At 42.1% G+C, this 23,923-nt stretch overlaps 1 protein-coding gene across 2 annotated transcripts in view; it reads right to left on the reverse strand.

Moving 5' to 3' along the window:
• Positions 1-22,916, reverse strand: part of SLC18A2 (solute carrier family 18 member A2) — a 28,995-nt gene extending 6,079 nt beyond the window's left edge. Inside the window, exons 1-12 of one of the 2 annotated variants that reach the window (XM_060274777.2) lie at positions 22,755-22,884; positions 20,092-20,242; positions 15,955-16,312; positions 11,957-12,015; positions 11,283-11,366; positions 10,634-10,726; positions 7,007-7,096; positions 6,852-6,895; positions 6,706-6,766; positions 4,189-4,284; positions 684-762; positions 399-450 (exon numbers count right to left, since the gene is read on the reverse strand). In XM_060274777.2, the coding sequence (XP_060130760.1) occupies positions 399-450; positions 684-762; positions 4,189-4,284; positions 6,706-6,766; positions 6,852-6,895; positions 7,007-7,096; positions 10,634-10,726; positions 11,283-11,366; positions 11,957-12,015; positions 15,955-16,312; positions 20,092-20,212 (1,137 nt within the window). In that variant the 5' untranslated portion in view covers positions 20,213-20,242; positions 22,755-22,884. Of the gene's footprint in view, positions 1-398; positions 451-683; positions 763-4,188; positions 4,285-6,705; positions 6,767-6,851; positions 6,896-7,006; positions 7,097-10,633; positions 10,727-11,282; positions 11,367-11,956; positions 12,016-15,954; positions 16,313-20,091; positions 20,243-22,754 lie in introns of both variants that reach the window. The other variant, XM_088670527.1, reaches the window with a different exon arrangement.
• Positions 22,917-23,923: the final 1,007 nt, after the last annotated feature.

Genomic DNA, 23,923 nt, shown 5'->3' on the forward strand with positions numbered 1-23,923 from the left:
GGGGTGCCAGGGCGCCGGGCTGGTAGGGGGGGTGCTGTGCGGCAAAGCCGCACAGAAGCTGTGCTGCGCACTGCGAGGGCAGGGGCGCCGGAGCGATCTCCGCGCCTCAGCGCCCGACCTGCTGGAGACGGCCCTGAAGACAACCCAGATGAAAAACAAGTATAATAGAATTTTACCGCAGCTCTCTTCTCCATATTCTCATGCATGAAATCAAGAAAGTACGAATGCTACGGCATCCTTCAGGGGATTGAATTCAAATTAAGATTGAAGAAAGTTTTTGTCATCACTGAATCCCAAATACCCTTCCCCAATTCAAATACCCACACCAAAAGGATAGAACCACCAGCAAATTATAGAAATAACAGAATTTGCTCTCCAAAGTATCAACTTGTACTCACACACAAAATGCTTATTCCCACTATTACCATCCCGATTAGAGCACAAAGCCACCTATGAAAGAAGAAACATTATCTTTTAGACACCGAGAAACGTAGGCACTAAACATGTATTTTACTTCAGCATTTCTACTACAATTACTACTAAAATAATAACTTTAAAATAAAGCAGCAGGTTAATTTATTAATCATGAAAGCTGCAGTTTGTTTCTCATAAGGAACACTGAAAGAATAGAAAATATTGTACAACTGTGTTAAGGAATTAGATAATGTTTAAATTCAGCATACCGTCCCATTTTGTGTGCAAGGACCCCAAAAATATTAGTTCCAATCAGATAAGAGACACTGGCAGGAATAAAAGCAACGCCTGAAAAATATGAACGGGTTATCTTATCAACACTGGTTTCAGTGAAGCATTGGGAAAAGCAATAAGTTCAGACACAGCAGTTTTGATTAGAACATATCTAATGAAGGTCTTCAGCCTAAACCAAAAAAAATTAATATCCGGTTTGTTTCAAGGCTTTTGTTTGATCTAGCTAGATTATCCATCAAATTTAAACCATTATTATACTTAAAAAATAATACTTGCTATCGGACACCAGTATTTGTGCATAAGTGAAGTAGTGTGTATGTGTATAAAACAAAAGAAAGGTATCTTCCAAACAGGGGCGTAGCCAGGGCCAAGGCACAGAAGGGGAGGGGCCACAAAGTGGGCGGGGCTAAAGGGCCAACGGGCCTGATGACATCGTGGCGGTGGCAGCAGCGGCCACCTTGTGCTTCTGGGGCTGGTAGTGTTGGCGGCTACCCTGCTTGGCTGGAGAGGACGGGAGGGTCGGGCAGGCGAGAGGGGGTGGCAGGGCGGGCGAGGGCGAGGCAAGACATGGCCGCAGCCACGACGGCTCTGAGGCGTTGCTGCATATCAGCATAATATTTCAACCATGGTTCAAGCCCCACCTTAGGGAAAAAAGCCTGCATTGCAGGGGGTTGGACTAGATGACCCTTGTGGTCCCTTCCGACTACAATTCTATGATTCTATTGATATATTACCATAGCATGTGCATCAATCTGCTTTCTTGAATTGTCCTACTCCTAGGCATAGCATCTAACTCCTAGAGGCCTAGGTGCCCCCCCAATTACTGGTAAATACCGTATTTGAAAGAGTCATCCCCCCCATGTTGATGGGCTTTCTATGTGGGGCTTATCTGCCCCCCCTATTTTATTAAGGATGGAAGATGGAGGGAAGGAAGGAAGAAATAGAGAGAGAGATAACTCATATTTGTGGGTGTCTCTGGATGACGGTGTGATGCTGGAACTCTGCAGCAAGAGGACGGGAGGGTCGGGCAGGCGAGAGGGGGTGGCAGGGCGGGCGAGGGCGAGGCAAGGCATGGCCGCAGCCACGACGGCTCCGAGGCGTTGCTGCATATCAGCATAATATTTCAACCATGGTTCAAGCCCCACCTTAGGAAAAAAATCCTGCATTGCAGCGGGTTGGACTAGATGACCCTTGTGGTCCCTTCCGACTACAATTCTACGATTCTATTGATATATTACCATACCATATGCATCGTTCTGCTTTCTTGAATTGTCCTACTCCTAGGCATAGCAGCCAACTCCTAGAGGCCTAGGTGCCTCTCTCCCCCCCCCCAATTACTGGTAAATACCGTATTTGAAAGAGTCATCCCCCCATGTTGATGGGCTTTCTATGTGGGGCTTATCTGCCCCCCCCCGTATTTTATTAAGGATGGAAGAGGGAGGGAAGGAAGGAAGAAATAGAGAGAGGGATAACTCATATTTGTGGGTGCCTCTGGGTGACGCTGTGATGCTGGAACTCTGCATGTACAGGAGCCTTGTAAGCAGCTTTCGCTCTGCTTGATTTACAGCAGGCACGTCCAACAGGTAGATTGTGATCTACCAGTAGATCACTGGATGTCTGTGGTAGATCACTGGTAGGTCACTGGCACCCCTAAAAAAAGCTCACCCAAAATTTTCCTCCTCCCTCAAAAAAGTTGAACTATGACCTGAAACCCTAAACAAAAATGGGCCTCCCTCCTAAAAGAAGCTCAACAAGTTTGACCTAAACCCCAAAAAACAGGGCTTCCCTTCCTTTAAAAAAAACTCAATAGCTTTGACCTGAACCCCCCAAAAGGGGGTAGATCACCCCCAGTTTTAAACTCTGAGTAGATCAGAGTCTCTTGGGAGGTGGCCACCCCTGATTTACAGTATACAGATGCAGGAGGAGGGGCAGACTAGAACACCAATGCTTTTTATAAACATCACTGTGTCTGTCAAAGCTACAGCCCCCCCCTTTCTTATTCACTTCTTTTTAGCCTTGCAGAGCCACCTTATTCAAATTGAATCCTCTGAGTCTGCACCCTCATTAAATCGCCAATAGAACTCTTAATGCTCCTGAATGCTCATTAACAACTGCCACTTAAGAACAATAGGGTGAAATGGTCAGCTATCGAATCTTGCCTGGGGATATATGCTCCATTGTCTTAACTGCTTAACTACTGGTAGCCACTTTGCTTTATTTATTTGATGTGTTTTTGTTACTGCTGTGTCCCCCCCCCCCCAGCAAGCGGAGACTTAGCTGCTCTTGCTAAAGCAAAGCCCTTTCCACTTCAGTTTTTGGAGGGGAAAAGTGCTGGTTATGGTCTGTAAAATACATTAATTTTTTTGCTTCTAGGGGGGGGCACCTGCCCCCTCCTGCCCCCCCTGCCTACGCCCATGCTTCCAAATTAAACACAATACAGTAATAAACTGTGTTTAAAGGAGATGAATTAAGATTAAGAGTATTGCAATCCAAGGCTGCAATCCAAACCTGGACAGGGGCAGAATTTATTCAAACAGAGGGAACAAATTGCATCTGCAGCCCTGCTGCTCATGCCAGCCAGAGTGGGGAGGGGGGGGCAGAAGACAGGCAAACAGCTGACAGCCTGGAGGTGGAGCAGCAATGAGGTCCCATGTCGTCATGTAATGGCAGTGAGGCTCAGCCCCTCTCTTTCCTCACCCCCAGAAAACAGCAGGTTATTTATAAGGATGAAATGGGTAAAACTCCCAACACATTGCCCTGAGCTTCTTGGAGAAAAGACAGGATAAATATGTAATAACAGTGATCATGTATATTCTCTTTTCCTATACTGAACTTGAGTTATGATAAATTTAAAATACCATATATACCAACATCAAACTTGAAAGACTTCAGCGGTTCACCTTTCTGTAGCCAAAACCATACGACTCATGCACAAGAACAGGATATCTACAGCCTTGGGATACTCCCAAGATTTACAGAAGTACCAAAAAAAACAAAAAACACCTTTGGAACAAATACTAAAGTAGGGAGGGTGAATAAACCAGCCCAATGAAGAATGAACATGCTCTGTGTACACAGAAAGCTGACACAACCAGGGGTGGGGTGTGCTGAAAAACAGGTGGAATGTAAAGGAGTTACTTGGGGAAAGGAAGGGAGAAAGAGAGATATAAAAGGGTATGTAACATTTTGTGTAGGATAACAATTGCTTGATGCAACAATGCGTAACAAATCAACCAAAATGAATGCTCAATGGCAGCATCATATAACCTCTCATTGAAATCAGGATATATGCTCAATAAATAGGTCCCAAAGTGTGCAGTATAAACTATATAATGGCATACCAGAAATCTACAGTATTCACTCAATTGTCTAGAGACATATTTATTTTTAAAAAATGTTACCATTTGTCATATGATCTGAGATGGCAATCGCAAACATTCTCAGGAACAGAAATACAATAAATGAAAGAAAACACTTTACCGAGTTGCCATTTTCTCGAACACATTGTCTCCATCATCCAGATGGGCAAAGCTGGTTCCAGCATAGCAATTGCCATATTTGAAAAACATATTGATCCTTGAAAAGAGATGGAAAACAAATTGCTGGAATTGTTTCACTTAAATTCCAATCAACAGCTCGAAAGAGCAACACTTACAGAAACAAAACGTCTTTTGAAGACTTGCTTGTCAAATAATACAACACTGATTACTTCTAAATTACTAGTGTGGGAGGAAAGTCATTTAATCCATAATTTCATATATAGTCCAGTTATTCCCTGCCCCCCCAAAAAAGGTTTCCCTATTTTCATTGCATTTCAAAGTAGAAAGACAAAATATTTCAGCATGTGATGATACTTTGAAAGTGAACTCTAATAGGAGCAACACAGTTATCAATAGGAGATTTGCCAATGATTCGATTGCACCTGGCTCACACGCTCCGGTGGTAACAAAATAATTAATATGAAAATATATTTCTAATTTTGTTCAGAAACGGAGTTTACTTTGTTGGACACAGATTTGTTTAAAACCTATTCCTCAGATACTTGAAGCAGAATAAAAACACTGAAGACTTTAGGTTGTATTCAATGTAGTGCTAATGTGAACTTTTTGTCAGCTCATTTGCAATGGAGCATGCTCCCCCTCATGCGTCTCTTAAATCTGTTATTGGGGTCCCACCAACTTTCTGGAGCAGATTTGAGGTTGATAAGGGGGGGGGGAAGTCTCATTGTGCTAATATTAATCCATCCACCCCACCAGCACATTTAGTTAGTTGAATTGACATTTGTCCCTTTCGTCCCTATGGGAACTGAAGCGTTGATCACTTGTTGGTATCCATTTGTCTCAAGAGACAATGAAGTGCACCTCCAGGGGTGAAGTCAGACTGAAGTGACCTTCCCAGGGTGCAAGTCTGGGCAGTGTGTATGAAGGTCCTGGGCTGCCCAGACGACAAGACCCCCCTGTCAGCCTCACTCATGTGGTCCAAAGGAAAGCAGAGCAATACTTCAGTTAGGGACTTCCCCTGCATGCAAAGACAGGCTCCAGTGAATTTATCACTTGTAATAAAATAGAATTGTTGCCTGGAGAGATAAAGCTAATGAGAACTAAGAGTGGATTCAAATGCACACTTTGGTACATGTACATATACTTGTGGATGGCATTCACCATATGGTATATTATGAACTTGCATGCGTGCAAAACATAAGCAGATTCAGGATGCAGTCCTAAACATACTTACTAGGGAGTAAACAATATTCAAGACAGGAGGACTTACTTCCACAGAAAACATGAATAGGACTCCATTGTCAGTACTGCAAGTACATACCCAAATTAATCTTAATTAAGGATTATTTTTATCATAAAAAGCTGACAAAGATCACACTAATTCTATATATATGATGATGCATATATGTGGGCTGCCTTACTCTCTGCTGCTTAGCCTGTGATGAAATGGTCACCACTAATTTAACAGGATGCCAGATCCCTGCTAATCAAACGTTTAATAGGACAATGTCCCAATATATTGAGTGCATTTAATATATTCAAAAGAAAATGTGATATTCCATATACGGGACATGGGCTAAACAGTATTTGTCAATACATATCTGAATTTCAACTTTGGACTATTTGATATATTCTCGATGTACTATGCTGTGTGCAACAAAACACACATGGTTTTATTTTGCCATACAGTATCAATATATCATACTAATGCACCATCATTCTGGATTACAATATGTACATGTGACAAAGCAGGCAGTGTGGAATCATAATGCACACACTATGTTCATGCAATTTTTCCTACCTGGAAATCTAGGATGTTTGTCTTATGTAAAGAAGCCCTGAATCTACAAACTGCCACTCCACTTTGTCGAACAGCACATTCAGTACTGAATGTACCTTTAAAACATGTGTATGTTTTTGATCACAATGAAAAAATACAACAGACTCATTTACAGCTAAAGGAGCTTGTTATCTTTTAAATTCAAGTCTAATTTGTTTTAATTCACGGATAAATTATTTCTCCTGGGAAAAGGCTCTCCTCTTGTAACACAGTTCAGCAAAAAAATGACCACTGCTGTCATTCTTTGTTCAAATATGCCAGGTTGCATTAGACTCTGTATGAAGAATCCCTAAAACAATATTGTGGTCTCACTAGTGCTGTGATCCCGAGGGCAAGAAGCAATAGTTCAGTACTGTTCTTACAAAGGTAAAATGTTATGTCTAATGTAATCTTTCCACTATAATTTCCACCTGAAAAACTCGTATGTCTAAGAGCACAAGGTAGATTTGTCCTTCTATCACAACTGAATACCTGAAAACAACACTGGCTGTTTGCTCACATTATAGTTTTAACCATAATATGCACAAGCTGCATGCTGGTGTGTGCAGCTCAAGTGATCCTTCCTTAGTCAGACTAAGTGATCCTTCCCACAGACTGCCAAATACAATCAGAAATGACCACAACAAATAAATGCAAGTGTGCAATTACTGCAAATACCTGCAGCAATTATGATGTATGGATCCCTCAAGAGTGTCAGCAGCGATGCTCCTTTCTGACTCTATCAACAGATAAATAACCTCAGTTTTAGGGAAAGTGTAATACAAGCTTTTTTAAAAAAAAATAATTATTATTAAACTACTTACTTCTGGTTGTATCCTGGATGGTTGCAGAATTAGCAATTGTATTCCTGCAGGAAAAGAAATCATAACGTAGGGTATTTTTTTTTAAAAAAAATGTAGGTAACAATGTCACAATTCAAAGCTATTGGTCATGTCATAGATATGGAAATTTTACTTACCACCATCTAAAAGAGCCAATGCTGCTAGCACCAGGAAAGGTGCTGTCTTCCCAACAAATTCATACATCACACTTCCAAAAGGCGGTCCCACTACAAAAAAAAAGTCATTTATACATTTCTTAGGGTGGAATTCAACATAGTTCTAAGCGGGGTATGTACACAATGAATGAGGTCCATGCATACAACAGGACTACAGTCGTACCTTGGAAGTCGAACGGAATCCATTCCGGAAGTCAGTTCGACTTCCAAAGCGTGGCTTCTGATTGGCTGCAGAAAGGTCCTGCAGCCAATCAGAAGCCATGGAAGCCCTGTCGGACATTCGGCTTCTAAAAGAACATTCGAAAACTGGAACAGTCACTTCCGGGTTTCAATCGTTCGGGAGCCAAAACGTCCGAGTTCCAGGACGTTCGACAACCAAGGTATGACTGTATTCCCCCCCTCCCCCCAACCTGTTTTGGGAGTTCATCCAACCCTCCTCCAGAGCAGATTTACAGGCACAGGAGAGGAAAGAAGGGAAGTCGCACTGAACAAGCGGATATAATAATATATATATAATAATTTATTATTTATTCCTCTGGGCGGCTTCCAACAGAAAAATAAAATACAACTAGAACAGATCTTGTTCTAGCATATTTTAGCTATGTCACTAAAATGAGTTTATGAAACAGAAGGAAGGCAAAGAGATACCTGTATATTAATAACTGAAATATTTGACACTTAGCAGAAAGGAACAATCCTGAGGCAAATAACTCAATTAAATGATATACAGCAGAAATAATTAAAATTACACAGCGCCACAGGTATATCTTATCCCAGGGGTGTCAAACTCAAATTCATCGGGGGCCGCATCAGCAGTTTGGTCACCCTCAAAGGGCCGGTTGTATCTGTAGGACTATGTGTCCACTCTTTATTATCATAAATTATTGTCACTGCATTCAATTATTACTGTTTTTTGTAATAATGTAATGTTTTTTGTAATAATGTAGTCCCCTTGGAACGCCCTCCCACCAGATGTCAAGGAAATAAACAACTCCCTGACTTTTAGAAGATATCTGAAGGCAGCCCTGTTTAGGGAAGCTTTTTAATATGTGACATTTTAATGTATTTTTAATTTTTGTTGGAAGCCGCCCAGAGTGGCTGGGGAAACCTAGCCAGATGGGCAGGGTACAAATAATAATATATTATTATTATTATTATTATTATTATTATTATTATTATTATTATTATGCTATGACACTGTTTCAATTGTATAGTGCAGACTGAGTCCTTGAAGAGTCTCTGGCAGAGTAGGCAGTGGATCAATTGTCTGACTCGGTATAAGGCAGTTTCATGTGTTCACCCTGACTTGTACGCTGAACATTCTCCAGGACGTGGTAAACCACAGTGATTTAGTGGGCATTCAGAAGACCAGTTGCTATGAGAAAAATAATAGCTCACAACTGCTCCATCACACAGTCATCACTATGTAAAAACAAGTGTGTGAATCATCTTTTTTTTCCCCTAGCTCCAACATAGGCTGTAGTCAAGTGTCACTTTCTGAAAGTCTCAGTGATTACTATCAAATTGATATTGGCTGGACAAATAAAGAAACAATGTAGCAAAATTATTTCTGGACTGCAGATGGGATTTTGTGTGCTTGACTATTCCTCCATGGGAATGGGGAAGAGATCATCAAAGATTAAAAACAAACACACACTAGACACCATCTTCTTGACTTTTAAATTTCTGTCTTAGGGTATTATTTTAAAAGTGGAGGAGCATTCAGTCATGTAATTCCCCACAAAGCTGCAGTCTAATGGAAGTCCAGTTACCTGGACTTCCTGTTATCTGCTACTGGTGGGCTGGGTTGTAGAGAAAGGAGGACGAGGATAGCGATGGGTCTCTCTCCAATTTGCTTCCATGAAGCGCACAAAAGTGGAGCAGAGTGTGGAGCGCGAGCCGCCTTCTTCCACCGGGGCGAGGAAGCCGGGGTGCATTAGGGCCCTGTGGGAAAGCGGCCCAAGCAGGGTCCCTCTGTCCAGCTTGTCTGGGTCTTAAATACATACACCTTCCACCCAAAGCGAGAGATCGGCGGGGTGCAGAGATGCGTATGTAAAAGCTCTCTCGAGCACTCTCTCTCTCGTAACTCCTGGGGTTTGCAGCAGCTGTGTTTGGAGGAGGCGTTTACAGCCCAGGATTCATTCTCTCTCTCTCTCTCTCTCTCTCTCTCTCTCTCTCTCTCACACACACACACACACACACACACACACACAGCGCCTAGGATCCGCTTTCCCTGCAACACTCACTTTAACTGACACAGTGATTACTTTCCACTCATTCGGAACGCCTTTCAAAAGAAAAGCGGAGTGCGGGGGGGGGGGAACCTCGGCAGGGTGCAGAGATACGTGCGTAAAAGTGCGCTCTCTCTCTCTCTCGTAACTCCTGGGGTTTGCAGCAGCTGTGTTTACATGGTGATTACTTCGGGAGAACTGCTGGAAAGATCCTGGAGATCCTCCCTCGATCAGTGCAGATTTTTTAAAAAAAGTTTCTTCTCTCCTCTCTTAAACATCTCCCCCACCATCGATCTCACTCTTGCTCTCTTGAAACTTAACATACTCTCTCTGCCTCTCATCCCCGCCCAGTCTCACTGCTGCTTCTCCCCATTTGCTGTAACAAACAAATTTCTGGTTTGGGTTTTTAAAGTTGCTTTTGAAACCCCAGAATCATATCTTCTTGTTGTTCAGGAGTTCAAAAAGGGGTGCATGGTTCTCACACGCTCCCAGCTCCTCCACGGCATCTCCTCCCTGCTGGAGGAGCCGCCCTCCAGCCCCACAGCGCTTGCCCGACTCCACCATGCCGCGATGCACGGTGCTCGGAGCCTCCGTCCAGCCAGAGGAGCCGCCCTCCAGCCGCTGCCCGCCCAGAGGGAAACATGGGGGTGGGGGTGAGGGTGGGGGCGCTTGAGGAATCTGTGCACCACGCGGCGCCAGATAAGCTGAAGACGGCCCTGGCGCTCGGGCGGCCAGCGCCGTCGCTGCTTCAGCTGCTGCTCGTCGCCTCGGACTCGGAGGAACGGAGGAAGTGCGACAGGGCGAGGAAGGGGAAGGAGCTGGGCGCGCGCGCTCTCAGGTTCCACCGCCTCCCCGCCTGCGGGGCCCTGTGCCCCCTGCAGGGCATTGCAGGCATTGCAGGGAAGCGCCTCTGCAGCCAGCAGCAAGCAGCAAGAGGAGGGAAAGCTGCGAGTGGCAAGCGGCGGGCGAACGGGCAGGCAAGTGACGGGCAGGCAAGCGGCGGCTACACGGGCCACATGACGAGGTCTGGCGGGCCGTATTTGGCCCGCGGGCCTTGTCTTTGACACCCGTGTCTTATCCAATCTGTGCCAATATGGAAACTCATACTAATTTATTAGAAACAGCAGTCACTCAGAAGAAGGCAAAGGCAGTGGTGTCCTGGTGGCAGGCAGCACTACATCTGCTGGGATGGGGACTGCCTCCTCCACCACCACCCCCATTAGCCACTGTCGATTAGAACATTTTAAAGCATGTATTTATTGCAGTGTAGGTACATAAAGGCATCACTGTATGAAAGAGAGACTTTTTTTCTTTTGGAAACCACACATTCTTTTTAAATGAATTTCCTCATACTAACCTAATACCCCCATAGCCATGCCTCCCAAGGCAATCCCCATTGCATTGCCTCTTTCTTCATCATCAGTATACACACTGGCCAGCATACCCATACCTGCATAAGCAGTAAACGGAAAAGGACATGTCAGTACTGATGGTTGTTCTCAGTGTGAAAATCAGGCAGGAAATCACACAGTGATATGAATAGCAAGGTGCACATGAAGCACAAGAACATGCTTCATTTGTTCACAAAAAAAGCTAAACTTAGCAAGCTTGTTGAAAATAGAACACCCAAATGAGAAGGGAAAGGAATCCCAAGAGCCAAGAACCCCTGCAGTAAAATGTATCCTTCCTCACACAGAATATATTAATATCATCTGACCTATAAAACTGAATTTTAAAACTTTTAAAGCAAAAGAAAATGATGCAATAATTCTTTAAAAAAGCAACAATAATGGGGCCATTAGACCATTTCAGCTTATCTATAAACAGCAAAAAGCTAGATGGAGAAAAATTATCTGATTAAATAGAGGAAGTAAATGAAAAGTAAAAATTATTTTAACTAAAGAAATGCTTAGCTAAAACGACAGAGCCAAGAATATGTTGGTTGCTCAAAATGACAGATCTAGCAACCACCAATCTATATCAAGAAGTGCGTATGAAATACCTACCAGCTACAGAAGAACAAGAAGATCCGACTCCTTGAAGAGATCTTGCTATAAAAAGTAACTTATAGCTTTCTGAAAAGGCAAACACTGTGGAAAAGACAGAACACACCAACACAACTATTAAACGGAACTAGATTTATCCAGGATCTTGTGAAGACATTTCACAATGCATTTGCCATGAAAAATACCACAGAAAGTGTCCCAAACCAGATACAGTTCACACTTGCCAGCAGAAGTGCTTTGCTGAAAATAGCTCAGGAAGAGCCAAGCTAACGTCAAGCCTCCATGGAGAACATAGATACATCACAAGGAAACATTCAGATGGATGAGCAGAAGAGCATAGAGTTTCCTCTTTAATTATTCTGTGGCTGCTTGTAAACTAGCAAAGGAAGGTGGGCAAAGTAGAAATGGCAGCCTTCTCTTCCCACTTACTGTGTAGGTTGTAAATAGTGCTGCTGATCCAACATTGTGGACTGGACAAGAAAAGCAAATATTTAAGGCACCAAGCAACACACACACACACCCAAAACATATTGAAGCAAGGAATGATCATGTCCACACTATACTGCTATGGAACAATATAAGGAGAGAAGTTTCTCAGTGCACTCATGCATGCTTTAAACTAGTGTCCCCATTTGTGTACTTGGTGACATAGGCAGGGGAGGACAAGCACTTACTAATTGTTGAGACAAACATGATGCAGAAGCCAGCAAACATGGGAATCTGATAGCCTATTCTGGAAAACAAAAACCAACACAATATTTAGGTTTGCTGTTTATGCTTTCCTGCATCTTAAAATGCTTTAAAAGACTTCTTTCACTAGAAAGCTGCTTTAGAAAATTCAGCTACATGGACCTCTCTGTGGTCTCTGCTGGGCCTTACTATTTAGCTGTAACAAATACTAAAGCATCAGGTGCTATAGGTCCATTCACTAGGTCCTAAATGCCACTAGTTGTCAACAGGGCAGGGCAGCACACATTTCTAGCAGATGGTGTCAAGGGCTAGAGGCACTTACCTGATCTCCCAGCAGGCAGGTCACCACTGCTTACTAGGAGGGCCAGGGTGGGATGAGGCACTGAGAAGGGCATTGCAGTACAAATGCACCACCAGGAGCACCAGATTCTCTGCTGGTGCATTTGCACTGTGCCAACCTTGCCTGGCAAACAGTAGCAAGTTACCTTCTAGATCAGGTAAGTATCTCTGCCCCACCATGCCAACCACAACTGTCATATTGTGGAGCAAGAGGCAGAAAATTATGTTTAGATTTAATTTTATCTATTATATTAAATCTATATCTCACCTACCGGTATATGATGTACCTTTCATCCTCACAACAACCCTACGACAGGACCAAGGTCACCCAGTAAGCTTTATGGCTGAGCTGGGATATGAACAGTGGTCTCCCAAGTCCTAGTCCAACCCATTAACCAGTGCACCACACTGGCTTGGTTGCATTCTTGGCAGCATCTGCTTTGGGTAACTGCAATTTCCACCCTAAACCACCAATTATTCTGGTAGATTGGAAGCTTTGGATCAGCACATTTCTCTTCATAATGCTCTGATACAATGCTAAGTTTGCCACTCAGGAGTGGCAAAAGTGGAGCAGCTCAGAATCCAACATGTTTAAAAAGGTATGTCTCCAGCTAAAAGAAAGTACTGATCTCCGGAAAAGTGTGCATTGTTAGGCTGATAGGAAGCAGGCAGTGACTAGCAATGTATGTATAAATTGCCAAGACTGTGTGAAAAGATGGATCCAGTATCACAGAACTGGCTGGTGATGAGAATGTTCATTAAAAAGAATGGTTTAAATGTTAAGCCATATATAGATTTCTTTTGTTGCAATTAAATAATGTGGAAAAATAATATACTTGCTACAAGTGTCTAATTCTACTTTATAATACCACATGGTATTAGTGCATTGTAATAGCACAGTGCTATTATTTGTGCGCAGTTAACTGCACAGCTATTGCACGATACAATCCTTCAAGTGGTCTATAAGTGAAAGCCAGTTTTGCAGCTCAGATATCACATTGTTCCAAAACTCTCATTTACTGTACACCTATCACACATTTTCCATTTGGAGAAAAACCTAACAGTCTGTTTCACTTGCATCATATTTACTTAAAAGCACTTCTAAACAGTTTAATATTTTAAAATCTTTTCTACAAAGATACATTTTAAAAGTAGAACAGTATTATAAAAATTAAACACAGATTCAATGTTCCAAGAGTTCTATCTGCACATAGGGTGGCCAAGTGAAAGAGAGGCTAGGACCTCTTCACCTTTTATCGTTGTGTAGAAGAGGGAAGTTGAGAAGAGGCAGGCACAGCTAGCTTGTCATTCAAGCAACACCTGTTGAAATTATATCTTCTAAACAACTATTAAATAGTGCAAGAGCCATGTGCCCTTTTCCATTTGCAATAATCAGCAGTCTGGACAGTTTCACAACATGGACGAACATGCATACATATGATGAGCAAACCCTACTTGTTCTGTGGATCTGGCTGCCAGACTAAAGTTGTGTACATGCCAGGGAAGCACATTCAAAGTACATTTTCACACAAAGAATTCTGGGCATTGCAGCTGATCCCTAAGAGTTACATTTCCACCAACTTTAACAAACATCAGTGCCCAGAATTCTTTGAGGAAAAGAATGCACTTTGAATGTGCTTTAAATGTAAAAGGTAAAGGGACCCCTGACCATTAGGTCCAGTTGTGACCGACTCTGGGGTTGCGGTGCTCATCTCGCATTATTGGCCAAGGGAGCCGGTGTACAGCTTCCAGGTCATGTGGCCAGCATGACAAAGCCGCTTTTGGCAAACCAGAGCAGCACACGGAACCACCGTTAACCTTCCCACTGTAGCGGTTCCTATTTATCTACTTGCACTTTGACGTGCTTTCAAACTGCTAGGTTGGCAGGAGCTGGGACTGAGGAATGGGAGCTCACCCCGTCGCAGGGATTTGAACCACCGACCTTCTGATCGGCAAGCCCTAGGCTCTGTGGTTTAACCCACAGTGCCACCTGCGTCCCTGTGCTTTAAATGTAGTGTGTGTAAAAATAAAACAAAAAGAAAAGGAGTAGGGCAGATTGATAGTTCTTTTCATCCCATATTTTTACAGTTCTGTTTCAGGACAACTTCACATGGATACCATACAAATGTGATGTATGCAATGTTCTTCATGCTGTCTGTGTGGGATCCTTGGTATTGCATCAGGACTTGAATCCTTCTTGGGAAAAGAAGATGATAGTTCCATAAAGGTATTACATGCAGATCTCCTAATTAATGGGCCAACTGAAGCTCTGACAGAAGCGTTATGGCCCTTTCCTCATAACATGATTGTGCATCGTGTATGATAGTAGGTGTGAGTGGAACATCATCCTGGAATTCCACTCATTGCTCTTTATTTATTGGTGTCTTTCATGCATGGCTAATGTGGATGTATCACCAGCAAATGCCACCATAATCAGAGGGTGGAGCAGTTGCTAAGCACTCTGTAGGAGTGGATCGCAATATTGTTGTTAGCTTTTGTCTCTACCCCTATTTTTTGTGCTTTTGACTTTGATGTTCAGAAACATAGGATTGTGACACTGGGTGGAATCCAACATAATGCCAAGGGGAATGTTCTGTGAGTGCAAGGATTTCCCCAGCAGCAGAAGGGTCATGAGATATGCTATTATAGATTTTTAGCTGTGCTTATCTATCAGTAATATGCCTTATTTAGTCTGTTTAAACTGATCCATTAAGTGTGCATTCTCCAGTTATATGCTTTTTGTGCTTTACTAAAACCTGCTTTCCTCACTCAGGCATGCCTATTGCCTCTGAATCCATAAAATCACTTACTGTGGTAACACAATTGGCCTTAGCAGAATAGATGGCTGCAAAGCCTGCAACCAATTTCTGCTCCTGAGTTGACCAGCCTATGAACTGTGATACAAATTCCCTTAGGCTAAGGACATTGGCGTCTGCTGAAATTGGGGGTCTTGGTCCCTCACCCCCAGACTTCCAACTAGTGTTTAATTAACCAAGCAAGATGGTGGCCTGTTTGTATGAGATACTGTTTTATTGCATTTTGGAATATGCTGGAAGCCACCCAGAGTGGCCGGGGCAACCCAGTCAGGTGGATGGGTTACAAACAACATCATTATTTATATTATTCTGAGATGTAAAAATCTAAAACCTCCAAAACGGCATTCAGAAGCTCTTCAATCTTATAATTTCATATTTTGCAGTTGTATGAATTAATGCTGAAAAGTTCTGAAGACAAAATCAATCTTCAAAAATTTTACAAATATAACAACCACTGTTATGTATTTCTACTTCACACATGCTGGTATTTACCCTGGTATGAAAGAGATTCACTCTTTCAACAAAAGCATTCATAAACAAGTGCTATTCAAGGAGTACAGAAGGAAGGAGATGTTAAAATTATTTAACGTAACTAATAGAAGCCCCTGTTATTTAAAAATATTGCAGGCTTAGAGGAGATTTACTATTCAGATACTGTATATATTTTGGTAAAAGCAATCCATTAAAGTGAACAAGCCATGAAAACATACAACACAATGCAAATAACTAAAGGGAAAAGGCAAACCTCTCTCTGAAATGCAGATACTGTATATAAACTGGCAGATCAGTATTAAATGCCACTTTAGTGTGTAAGAAATAGAGCATACCTATTTGTCATTGGCCCTATGAAAGGGTTAGTAAGCAGCTGCACAGTTGCTTTGGAAGCAAACAACAAACCAACTTGGACATTTTCATTTAGCAGGTCTTTGTCTTCCTTAGGGCAGTCAGAGGTTGGTGATGCCTGAGTCATATTTACTACCATTTGCTCTGTCCGAGCGTGATAAAAATCTCCTGGTCTTGTCCCTTCAGAATGATTTCCAGTAATCATTGTGGAGTTGTCATAATAGGAGAAGATACTTTGAAAACTATCCAGGCTTAATGTAGATGTCTCCGGCCTAATAGTTTGGATTTCTGTTGCATTTTTTTGGTGTGCAATGCTGTACAAGTAACTGGGAATAATTGGCACTGAAAAAGCAAACAGAACAAATATTATATAGGGAAATATACAAATACCACTATCAAAACATACATAAATGTTATACCTTTGCTGGATCAAACTACAAGAAGATTATGTAAGTTTTCAGGTTACATTGCCAAAAATCATGGAGGAGTACATAAGATATCACTGAATTATAAACTGTGTTCCTTACAAAAAAATGTGCAGGAAGTTCTCATGCAAACTGAAACACTGGCACCTTTGGCATCCTCCTATCTTACCTCCATCTGTGGGGGAAACATAGGTGCCGCTACTTTCTAAAACGATGGAAATTCAACCCCTTTCCCCTACTCTTTTCCATATGGTCAGGAGAATTTGCAAGGCTCAACAAAGTTCTGCATGGCATCTATTTTCAATGCAACGTTCATTTCTCTAAAATGCAAGGAAACTAAACTATAAAGTTCTAGAAAAGTTTTCTTGTTTGGCAAATAGAGTGTGCCAATTTATCAAATATTGTGGGGGAACGGCTTCTGGATAGACTTGAGCACCAGCAACCAGTAATCCAGCTATTAGGCACGAAATATATGAGAGAACAGGTCAATGGAGAGGGGAAAGACCCATATAGTAGATGAAACAGATTCGAATGTTTTTCATATGAATAGGAAAAATTTAATTTTTCAATTTTTATTATGTAAATTGCTTTGATACACCTTACTGCAAATATGTAGCTAATAATATTGATGATGAATTTCTTTGTTGGTTTGATAATGTGGGTGTAAAATACTTTGAAATATGTATTTAATATATCTGTTTTTTGTTGAACACATATTCTTTATTTACTGTTCTGATTAACTGCTTTGAGTATCATTTGAAACAGTGGCATATAAATAAGCATCACGATGATACATTATTGCAAAATAACACTGAGATAAGTCTTGATGAAAAGGGAAGTGGGATTATGCTCAAATCCATTTCTAAATGGATAGGGTTTGGGAATGCACAAACAGCTGGAAAATTGTGAGTGGAAGCCATGCCTATACTGATTTTTAGTTCTAATACAAATCAACAGTTTTAACCTGCATACCCCACAGACTCCAGTGGTATTTTGATCTGAATTACAATATAAACTTCCGGTCATTTAAAGCCAAGAATGAAAGTGATGCATGCAATGCAAACACTTCCCTTTCATAACACGGTGCAAAGAATTGTCCTTCTGTATCTCATATGTATTTCATTTGCTAAGGCAAAAGAACCACTAATATTACAAGAGTGGGGAATAAACTATAAACAAGATTAAACTTTTGCATGTGATTTAAAAATCCGAATTACATCCTAACTGTATTGAAAGGAAGGAAACGAGAACTAAAAATAGAAGCAGCAGGTGAGGCAGCATGTTTCATGAGGAAATATGAGTGACAAAATCAACAGTCATTTACGTGCATCAGTGACTTGCAGATGTCTGAATCGATTGACTGTGGCAGCAGTTATATTTATTTAGGAAACACCAAGTGATACAGCAATAAATTTGCAAAAGGGTGTTTTTCAATTTCAGAACAAAATAGTAACTTTGGCAAGAATGTAACATCAAAAATACAGGAAAATAAACACTTCAGAGTGTCACTCAGACACATTGTATTGCTCCTGTTAGAGCACAAAAGGCCATAAAAGGGTGTTATTCAAATAACTACCCAAACAGTTACATGGTGCTTTCAAGCAGGGAGAGGAGGAAGATGCAAAGCACCGAGAAGGCAGGAGTATAAACTAGAACAGCTAGGAAATCTAGACCAGGAGTCCCCAAACTAAGGCCCAAGGTCCGGATGCGGCCCAATCGCCTTCTAAATCTGGCCCGCGGACGGTCCAAGAATCACCATATTTTTACATGTGTAGAATGTGTCCTTTTATTTAAAATGCATCTCTGGGTTATTTGTGGGGCCTGTCTGGTGTTTTTACATGAGTAGAATGTGTCATTTCATCTAAAATGCATTTCTGGGTTATTTGTGGGGCATAGGAATTCGTTCTTATTTTTTTTTCAAAATATAGTCCGCGCCCCCCCCCCCAAGGTCTGAGGGGCAGTGGACCGGCCCCCTGCTGAAAAAAGTTTGCTGACCCCTGATCTAGACAATTGAGACAGGAAAATGAAGATATAATAATCAACTTCAAAGGTTAGCAACATTTGGAAAGTCCATTTTTGAAGTCAGTCCCATTCCAAATTATTTCACTATGTTGAAGTGGCAGTCTGAATAATGAAGGCAAAGCTAGGTTTATAGTTAGGGGGGAAACCCCACAGGTGTCAGATTATTATTATTTTTAAGCAAATCTCCTTAACATCAATCACACACATGATTTGGTAGTAGAATTAAATCCAGGTTGACACTTTCATGTGTGTTTGTGTATGTTATAGTGGGGGAGATACCGTACAACCAGACAGAAGAGCATCAGCTCTATAATTTATGGATTTCAGTTTATTTTGGTAAACTTAGACTGCACAGCGATAAGGAATTTGTAAAATTGACTTCCACAATATTTTGAAATGCTGAGGAAATCGCGTATAGAGCATGGTGGATTTAAACCACTGAGAAAAGAGGCCAACTTAAAGGACAAGTATAAAGCAATCTTCAAAGTTTCTACATCACATGATTTCTGATTAAGCATTTTATTAACTGGTTGCAACAACAATTAAAACACATAGGTCTATATTTAAACAGAGCCTTCATTTTGCCAAGGAGCATCCTGGAACCTAGTTCCTCACAGCAAGCAGAAGCAACTCGCCTACCATGCTGTCCACTACTAAGCATAAGAGTATTTGTTATTCAATGCCATGGAAAGAAAATTTTCATGCCTTTTCATTGGCTACATTCAGACAGCAAGATAAAAAATGGTTTATCTTGGTAGTAATGTACTGCAGCAAGCATCATGTTCTTATGTTGCTTTCTCAGGTTCCTCACTTTACCGCACTGTGGATGCATTCCTCCCCACCTTTTGCCGCCTAATTACAGAAGATAACATCTTGGTAATGGCTATATAAGCATACACATACAACCCAGAGCAAATAGCTCACCATAGCTACCGGTAAGTCAAAGCAGGAAACTTGTGTTATTCCAAGATAGTAACCACTTGCTTCAAACTTGGCCCTACAAGTTGACCAGCAAAAACAAGAGCAGGACAGCTTAAGAAGATTTCACTATGGGTTTAGTAATGTTAGTAAGTCTACTCTGAGTAAAACTAGTTTGAATACCAACCTAACAGTATTTTGGCATTGATCATACCTTGCTGAAGTCAAATAATGTCCTGCATTAATATGGATGTCATGTTTACCTCTCTGGTCAAGTCTTATTAAATACAAGCAGTGGTGCAAGTTAATTCCATCTGTGGCCATTTTCATAATCTATGGTGACTAAATGCTGCAGCTTTACAAAGTTAAATATTCTCATAAGCCCAAAGATGAAAAAGAACCTATCAAAAGGAAACATGCATCCCAAGTCCTATCTTCACTGTCATTTTGGTTTGTGAAACCACAAAGGAAAGTACTGTGGAATTTTTTTTAAAAAAAATTACATTGCTATTTTTGTCTTATGAATAATTTTTTTTTAATTCAAAGCATTATTTGACAGTTCCTGCAGATATCCACAGAAGCAATACTATTATAATAGTAACTGGAAATGTTAAATGGTTGAGGAATATGTCCTAACAAATGGCTAGCTTTGTTTATAAAGAAATCAATTGCACTTTCATAGCAATTGTAGCATTTTAGCCTTCTTGAATGGTTTTTAAAAAAAACAAGAGGAAAGAATAAAAAACAACTACGTACCAACTACAGTAAGCAACATGTTGTCCAAGAGCAGAGCAATGAAGACAATCAACAAGATTAGTTTCCGGGATTGCCGACTCTCTCTGAGCCAGCTGAGGACACCGAATTCACTCCAAGCCATGGTTTAGTTTCCCTTGAGTAATGGCTTATACTACAAACATAAAAAATAATATTTTAATACAAATCCAAAATTAAAATGCATCATCCCCTTTTGTTTTCAAGGCAGCCTTCTTAAGGAAGAACATGATTTCCAATCTGCCACCAGAAATGTAAGAGATGTTTGCTTCTCTTCCATCCCTGGGCATAATAGGGAGGGGTCAATGTGGCCACTTTTACATTTGGGACCTATTTATAATAGCCAAGTAAATCAATCTTTTCCTGTGGTCACTATGAAACAAATGATAATTCCAGCCAAGCTCTCATCATTGGGTTTCAGCATTACCATTCTAATTTACTATACAAAAGCCACTTGCCCTTTTCATAAAACTGACTACCAAAAAATAAACTGTGCCAAGTCCAATTATGTAGGATTTAAAGGGGTTGTGGGGGAGGGTGGGAATAGAACTAGCAATGAAGACCACCAGCACCCAGATATATTAAAATAAGGACTATAAAGATGCATTCAAATACAGTATGAGCGTTAACTGAACTGGTATAAATGGAAGATTGGTTTCAGCCAGCTGGTTTCATTTCCACTTCTGTATTAATTAATCCCTCTACACATATTTCCCTAGGCAAAGAACATCAAGCACTTCAGTTTCATTTAGAATATTCTCAAAGCACTATGAATGGTCAGCAGTATCAAATGAGTATGTATCTTCTGCTTAGTTTTCAAATCATAAACATCTAGAACTCCAAATGCTACAAATATATACATTTTTAAAGAAAATCTACATTCAAAGAGGACTGAACACACCTCCCTGAATTATGCTTTGTTCCAATTCTCATATTAGAGAATGCTCACATTCTAATTCTTCACTGCTTAATCTAGTTTGGCCAGTTTGCATAAAGAAACAGGATATTAGACAAGAATAATGGATTACTAACATTTGACTTCTCAAAACCCTAGCCGAAACGCCAGAACAGGGACCCCTATATTACTGCCGCAACTTGGGCTGTGAGGACAAGATACTCAGCACAATGGGGAAGGGGCAAATATGCCTCAAAGCGAGACTCCTGCACCACCTTGATCAATCCCTCAAATTCTCCTCTCAGAAAAACAACAACACATGTCTCTCCTGTTTCTAACCTGCAAACAGGGGAAATTGTAGTTCAACAACCATGTCTGATTCAACAGGTTGGAGCAGTGTCCATCACACAAAGGACACAAAGTAAGGATGCTATTAACACAAAGCGGTATTATTGTGCGAACTACCAAATGCATGTAAACCCAACTATACACTCTCTCTAACCAACATTTACACTCCCTTCTGAATGACAAAGCAGTTTTTGCACCAGAGACTGGTTGCTCTTTTTCTGCAATTGCATTTTGGGTAGAGGTTCATTACATTGATTTACTTTGTGTCCTGCTAACTAAGAAAGCCTTAGTTTTGAACCAGCCATATAGTGGGTGCACAGTAGATGACTGAAATCTCCATTCATCGGAATGGAATCTGAATGTATCCTTGGCACTGTCCAAAAAACCAGCTTGTGTTACACAACAAGACACATAAAGTGAGTGAACTCAGCGTGCACTTTCAGAGCACTACCTTTGTGCTCCCTGTTTTCCTCCACTGTCCTCTCCTACAAAGTGCTGAAATAAAACTGCCAACAATTAAACCAGCTTGGAAGCCACTCTCTTTAACTTACAAGCAGCTTCCTAAACCTAGATGTGTTGAAAGTCCAGCAGTGAGGCAAATGTTCTTTGTGCATGCTCAGAAGCACTCTCGCCCAATTTCAGGTCTGACCCTAGTGCGGAAAACACATTATTCACCCCTCACTTTAGGGACTTCAAGAAACAGCAGCCAATTTACAAAGCTAATAACCCGCAGATGCCAGCATCAATTCTTGAGTGAACCACAGCAACCAAGGTTACTGGGATTAATGCTTCTAGACCACTTCTATTGCCCTTTATTCAATACTTATTTGAGTATTCTGTCACCTTCACTGACCAACCAGGTACTTTCCCTGCTCCAGCTCAGTATCCCACACAGCAGGGGTGGGGAAGCTGCAGCCCTACAGATGCTATTGGACCCCAAAACCCATCAACCACCCCATCCAGCATGTGTGGCATAACGGTTACAGAGTGAACCTGGGTCAGTCACTGCCTCACAGGGTTGTTGTGCGGATTGAAGGAGGAAGAGAACCACGTGCGCCACCTTGAGCTCCTCGGAGAAAAAGGTGGGACATAAGCGCAATGAATAAATAAATGTCGAGGGAGATGGGTGTTCCAGTCCAGCAATGGGCACAGCTCCCCGCCCCTACTTTGCAAAGCCTAAATCTCGACGGTTCCCTCCCATCCCCGAACCAAGTATGCCTCACAGTCGTGACCCCCTTTTCCTGTCCGCCCCCATCACTTCACGTGAGCGCCCCCCACTGCCAGACCCACCCCACGCCTTTCCCTCTGGGTGCGCCACTCGCCCGCACTCTCTCCCCGCCCTTTCTCTCGCCTGCTCCCTTTTCCCGCCTAAATTCCCTCCCCGCGCGCCAGGGGCTTCTCTTACCCTCCTGGGCAAGCGAGGCTTCCTCAGCCGCGGTCCCCAGAACTCGCCGCTGCTTGCCTGCCTGCTGCCCTCCGCCTCAGCGCAAACGCTGCCTCTTTCTCCAGCAGAACTCGAAAGAGCTCCTAGCGCCTCTGGGCAGCTCCACTTACCAGACTCCTCTCTGACGTCACGCCAGATCCTTATCGCTTCCAACAGACTCCGCTGGGGCGCTGCTTGTTCCAAGCAGGCACCCAACTCGACCCAAGCGTCTCCCCACCTCCACTCCAAGCGTCTCTCTCCCAGCCCCACCTCAACTCAGCACCCTCTTTTACTCCCCGCGTCACCTCGCCGCTTCCTTGGACCAAGCGCGAGGCAAATGAGCCCCGCTTGCAAGGAGCTCCCGGAGGATGCTCTGCTCAGGCGGCTCTGCCAGACTTTGGCAAGCGCCTGGCTTGGAGGTGCGGGAAGCAAGCAGCAAAACCATCGCTTGCTGCCGTGTACTTGGCCCCTGTTGCAGCTGCTCGGCGAGGGATAAATACTAGGGGCGCGATGTGTAAAGAACTCACTCAGCCAGCTGGGTTTCTCTGGCGTCTCCAGCTGGGAGTCATTGAACAGGATACTGACACTCTTCGCCTCCTCCACGCTGCTGCTAATAGCAGAAGCACCTTCCTTTGTTATAGACAAATGTGTAAATATTTGGTAACTGCATGGGTCCTTTGGCAGCGTTGTTCAACCATAGGGAGCTTTAAAATAGCATAAGTTTTAAACAACATCCACAACAAATTAAACTCCTATGTTTCCCTGTTGGCATACATTGTGGCTGGGGAAACCTAGCCAGATGGGTGGGGTATAAAGAATATGTTGTTGTTGTTGTTGTTGTTGTTGTTGTTGTTGTTGTTGTTGTTGTTGTTGTTGTTGTTGTTGTTATGCCTTTATAAGGGATCAATCAAAATTATAATGAATATATATGGAGTCACTGAATCACAGAGCTAGAAGGGATCCCAAGGGTTATCTAGTCCAACCCCCGAAACTCAACACACTATTCCCAATCCAATTTGAAACCATACCAGACCTGGCTTAGCTTTGCAAATGTGCTAGCCGGTTTATTGCTGCACCATTATATATATTCACTTACCCAAGGACTCTTGCAATGTACTGGTGGCAGCCGGATCCTACATATAATTCCTTGG

The sequence above is a fragment of the Zootoca vivipara genome, chromosome 5 (assembly GCF_965207765.1).
Source record: "Zootoca vivipara chromosome 5, rZooViv2.hap1.1, whole genome shotgun sequence".
In the NCBI taxonomy this organism is placed as follows: domain Eukaryota; kingdom Metazoa; phylum Chordata; class Lepidosauria; order Squamata; family Lacertidae; genus Zootoca; species Zootoca vivipara.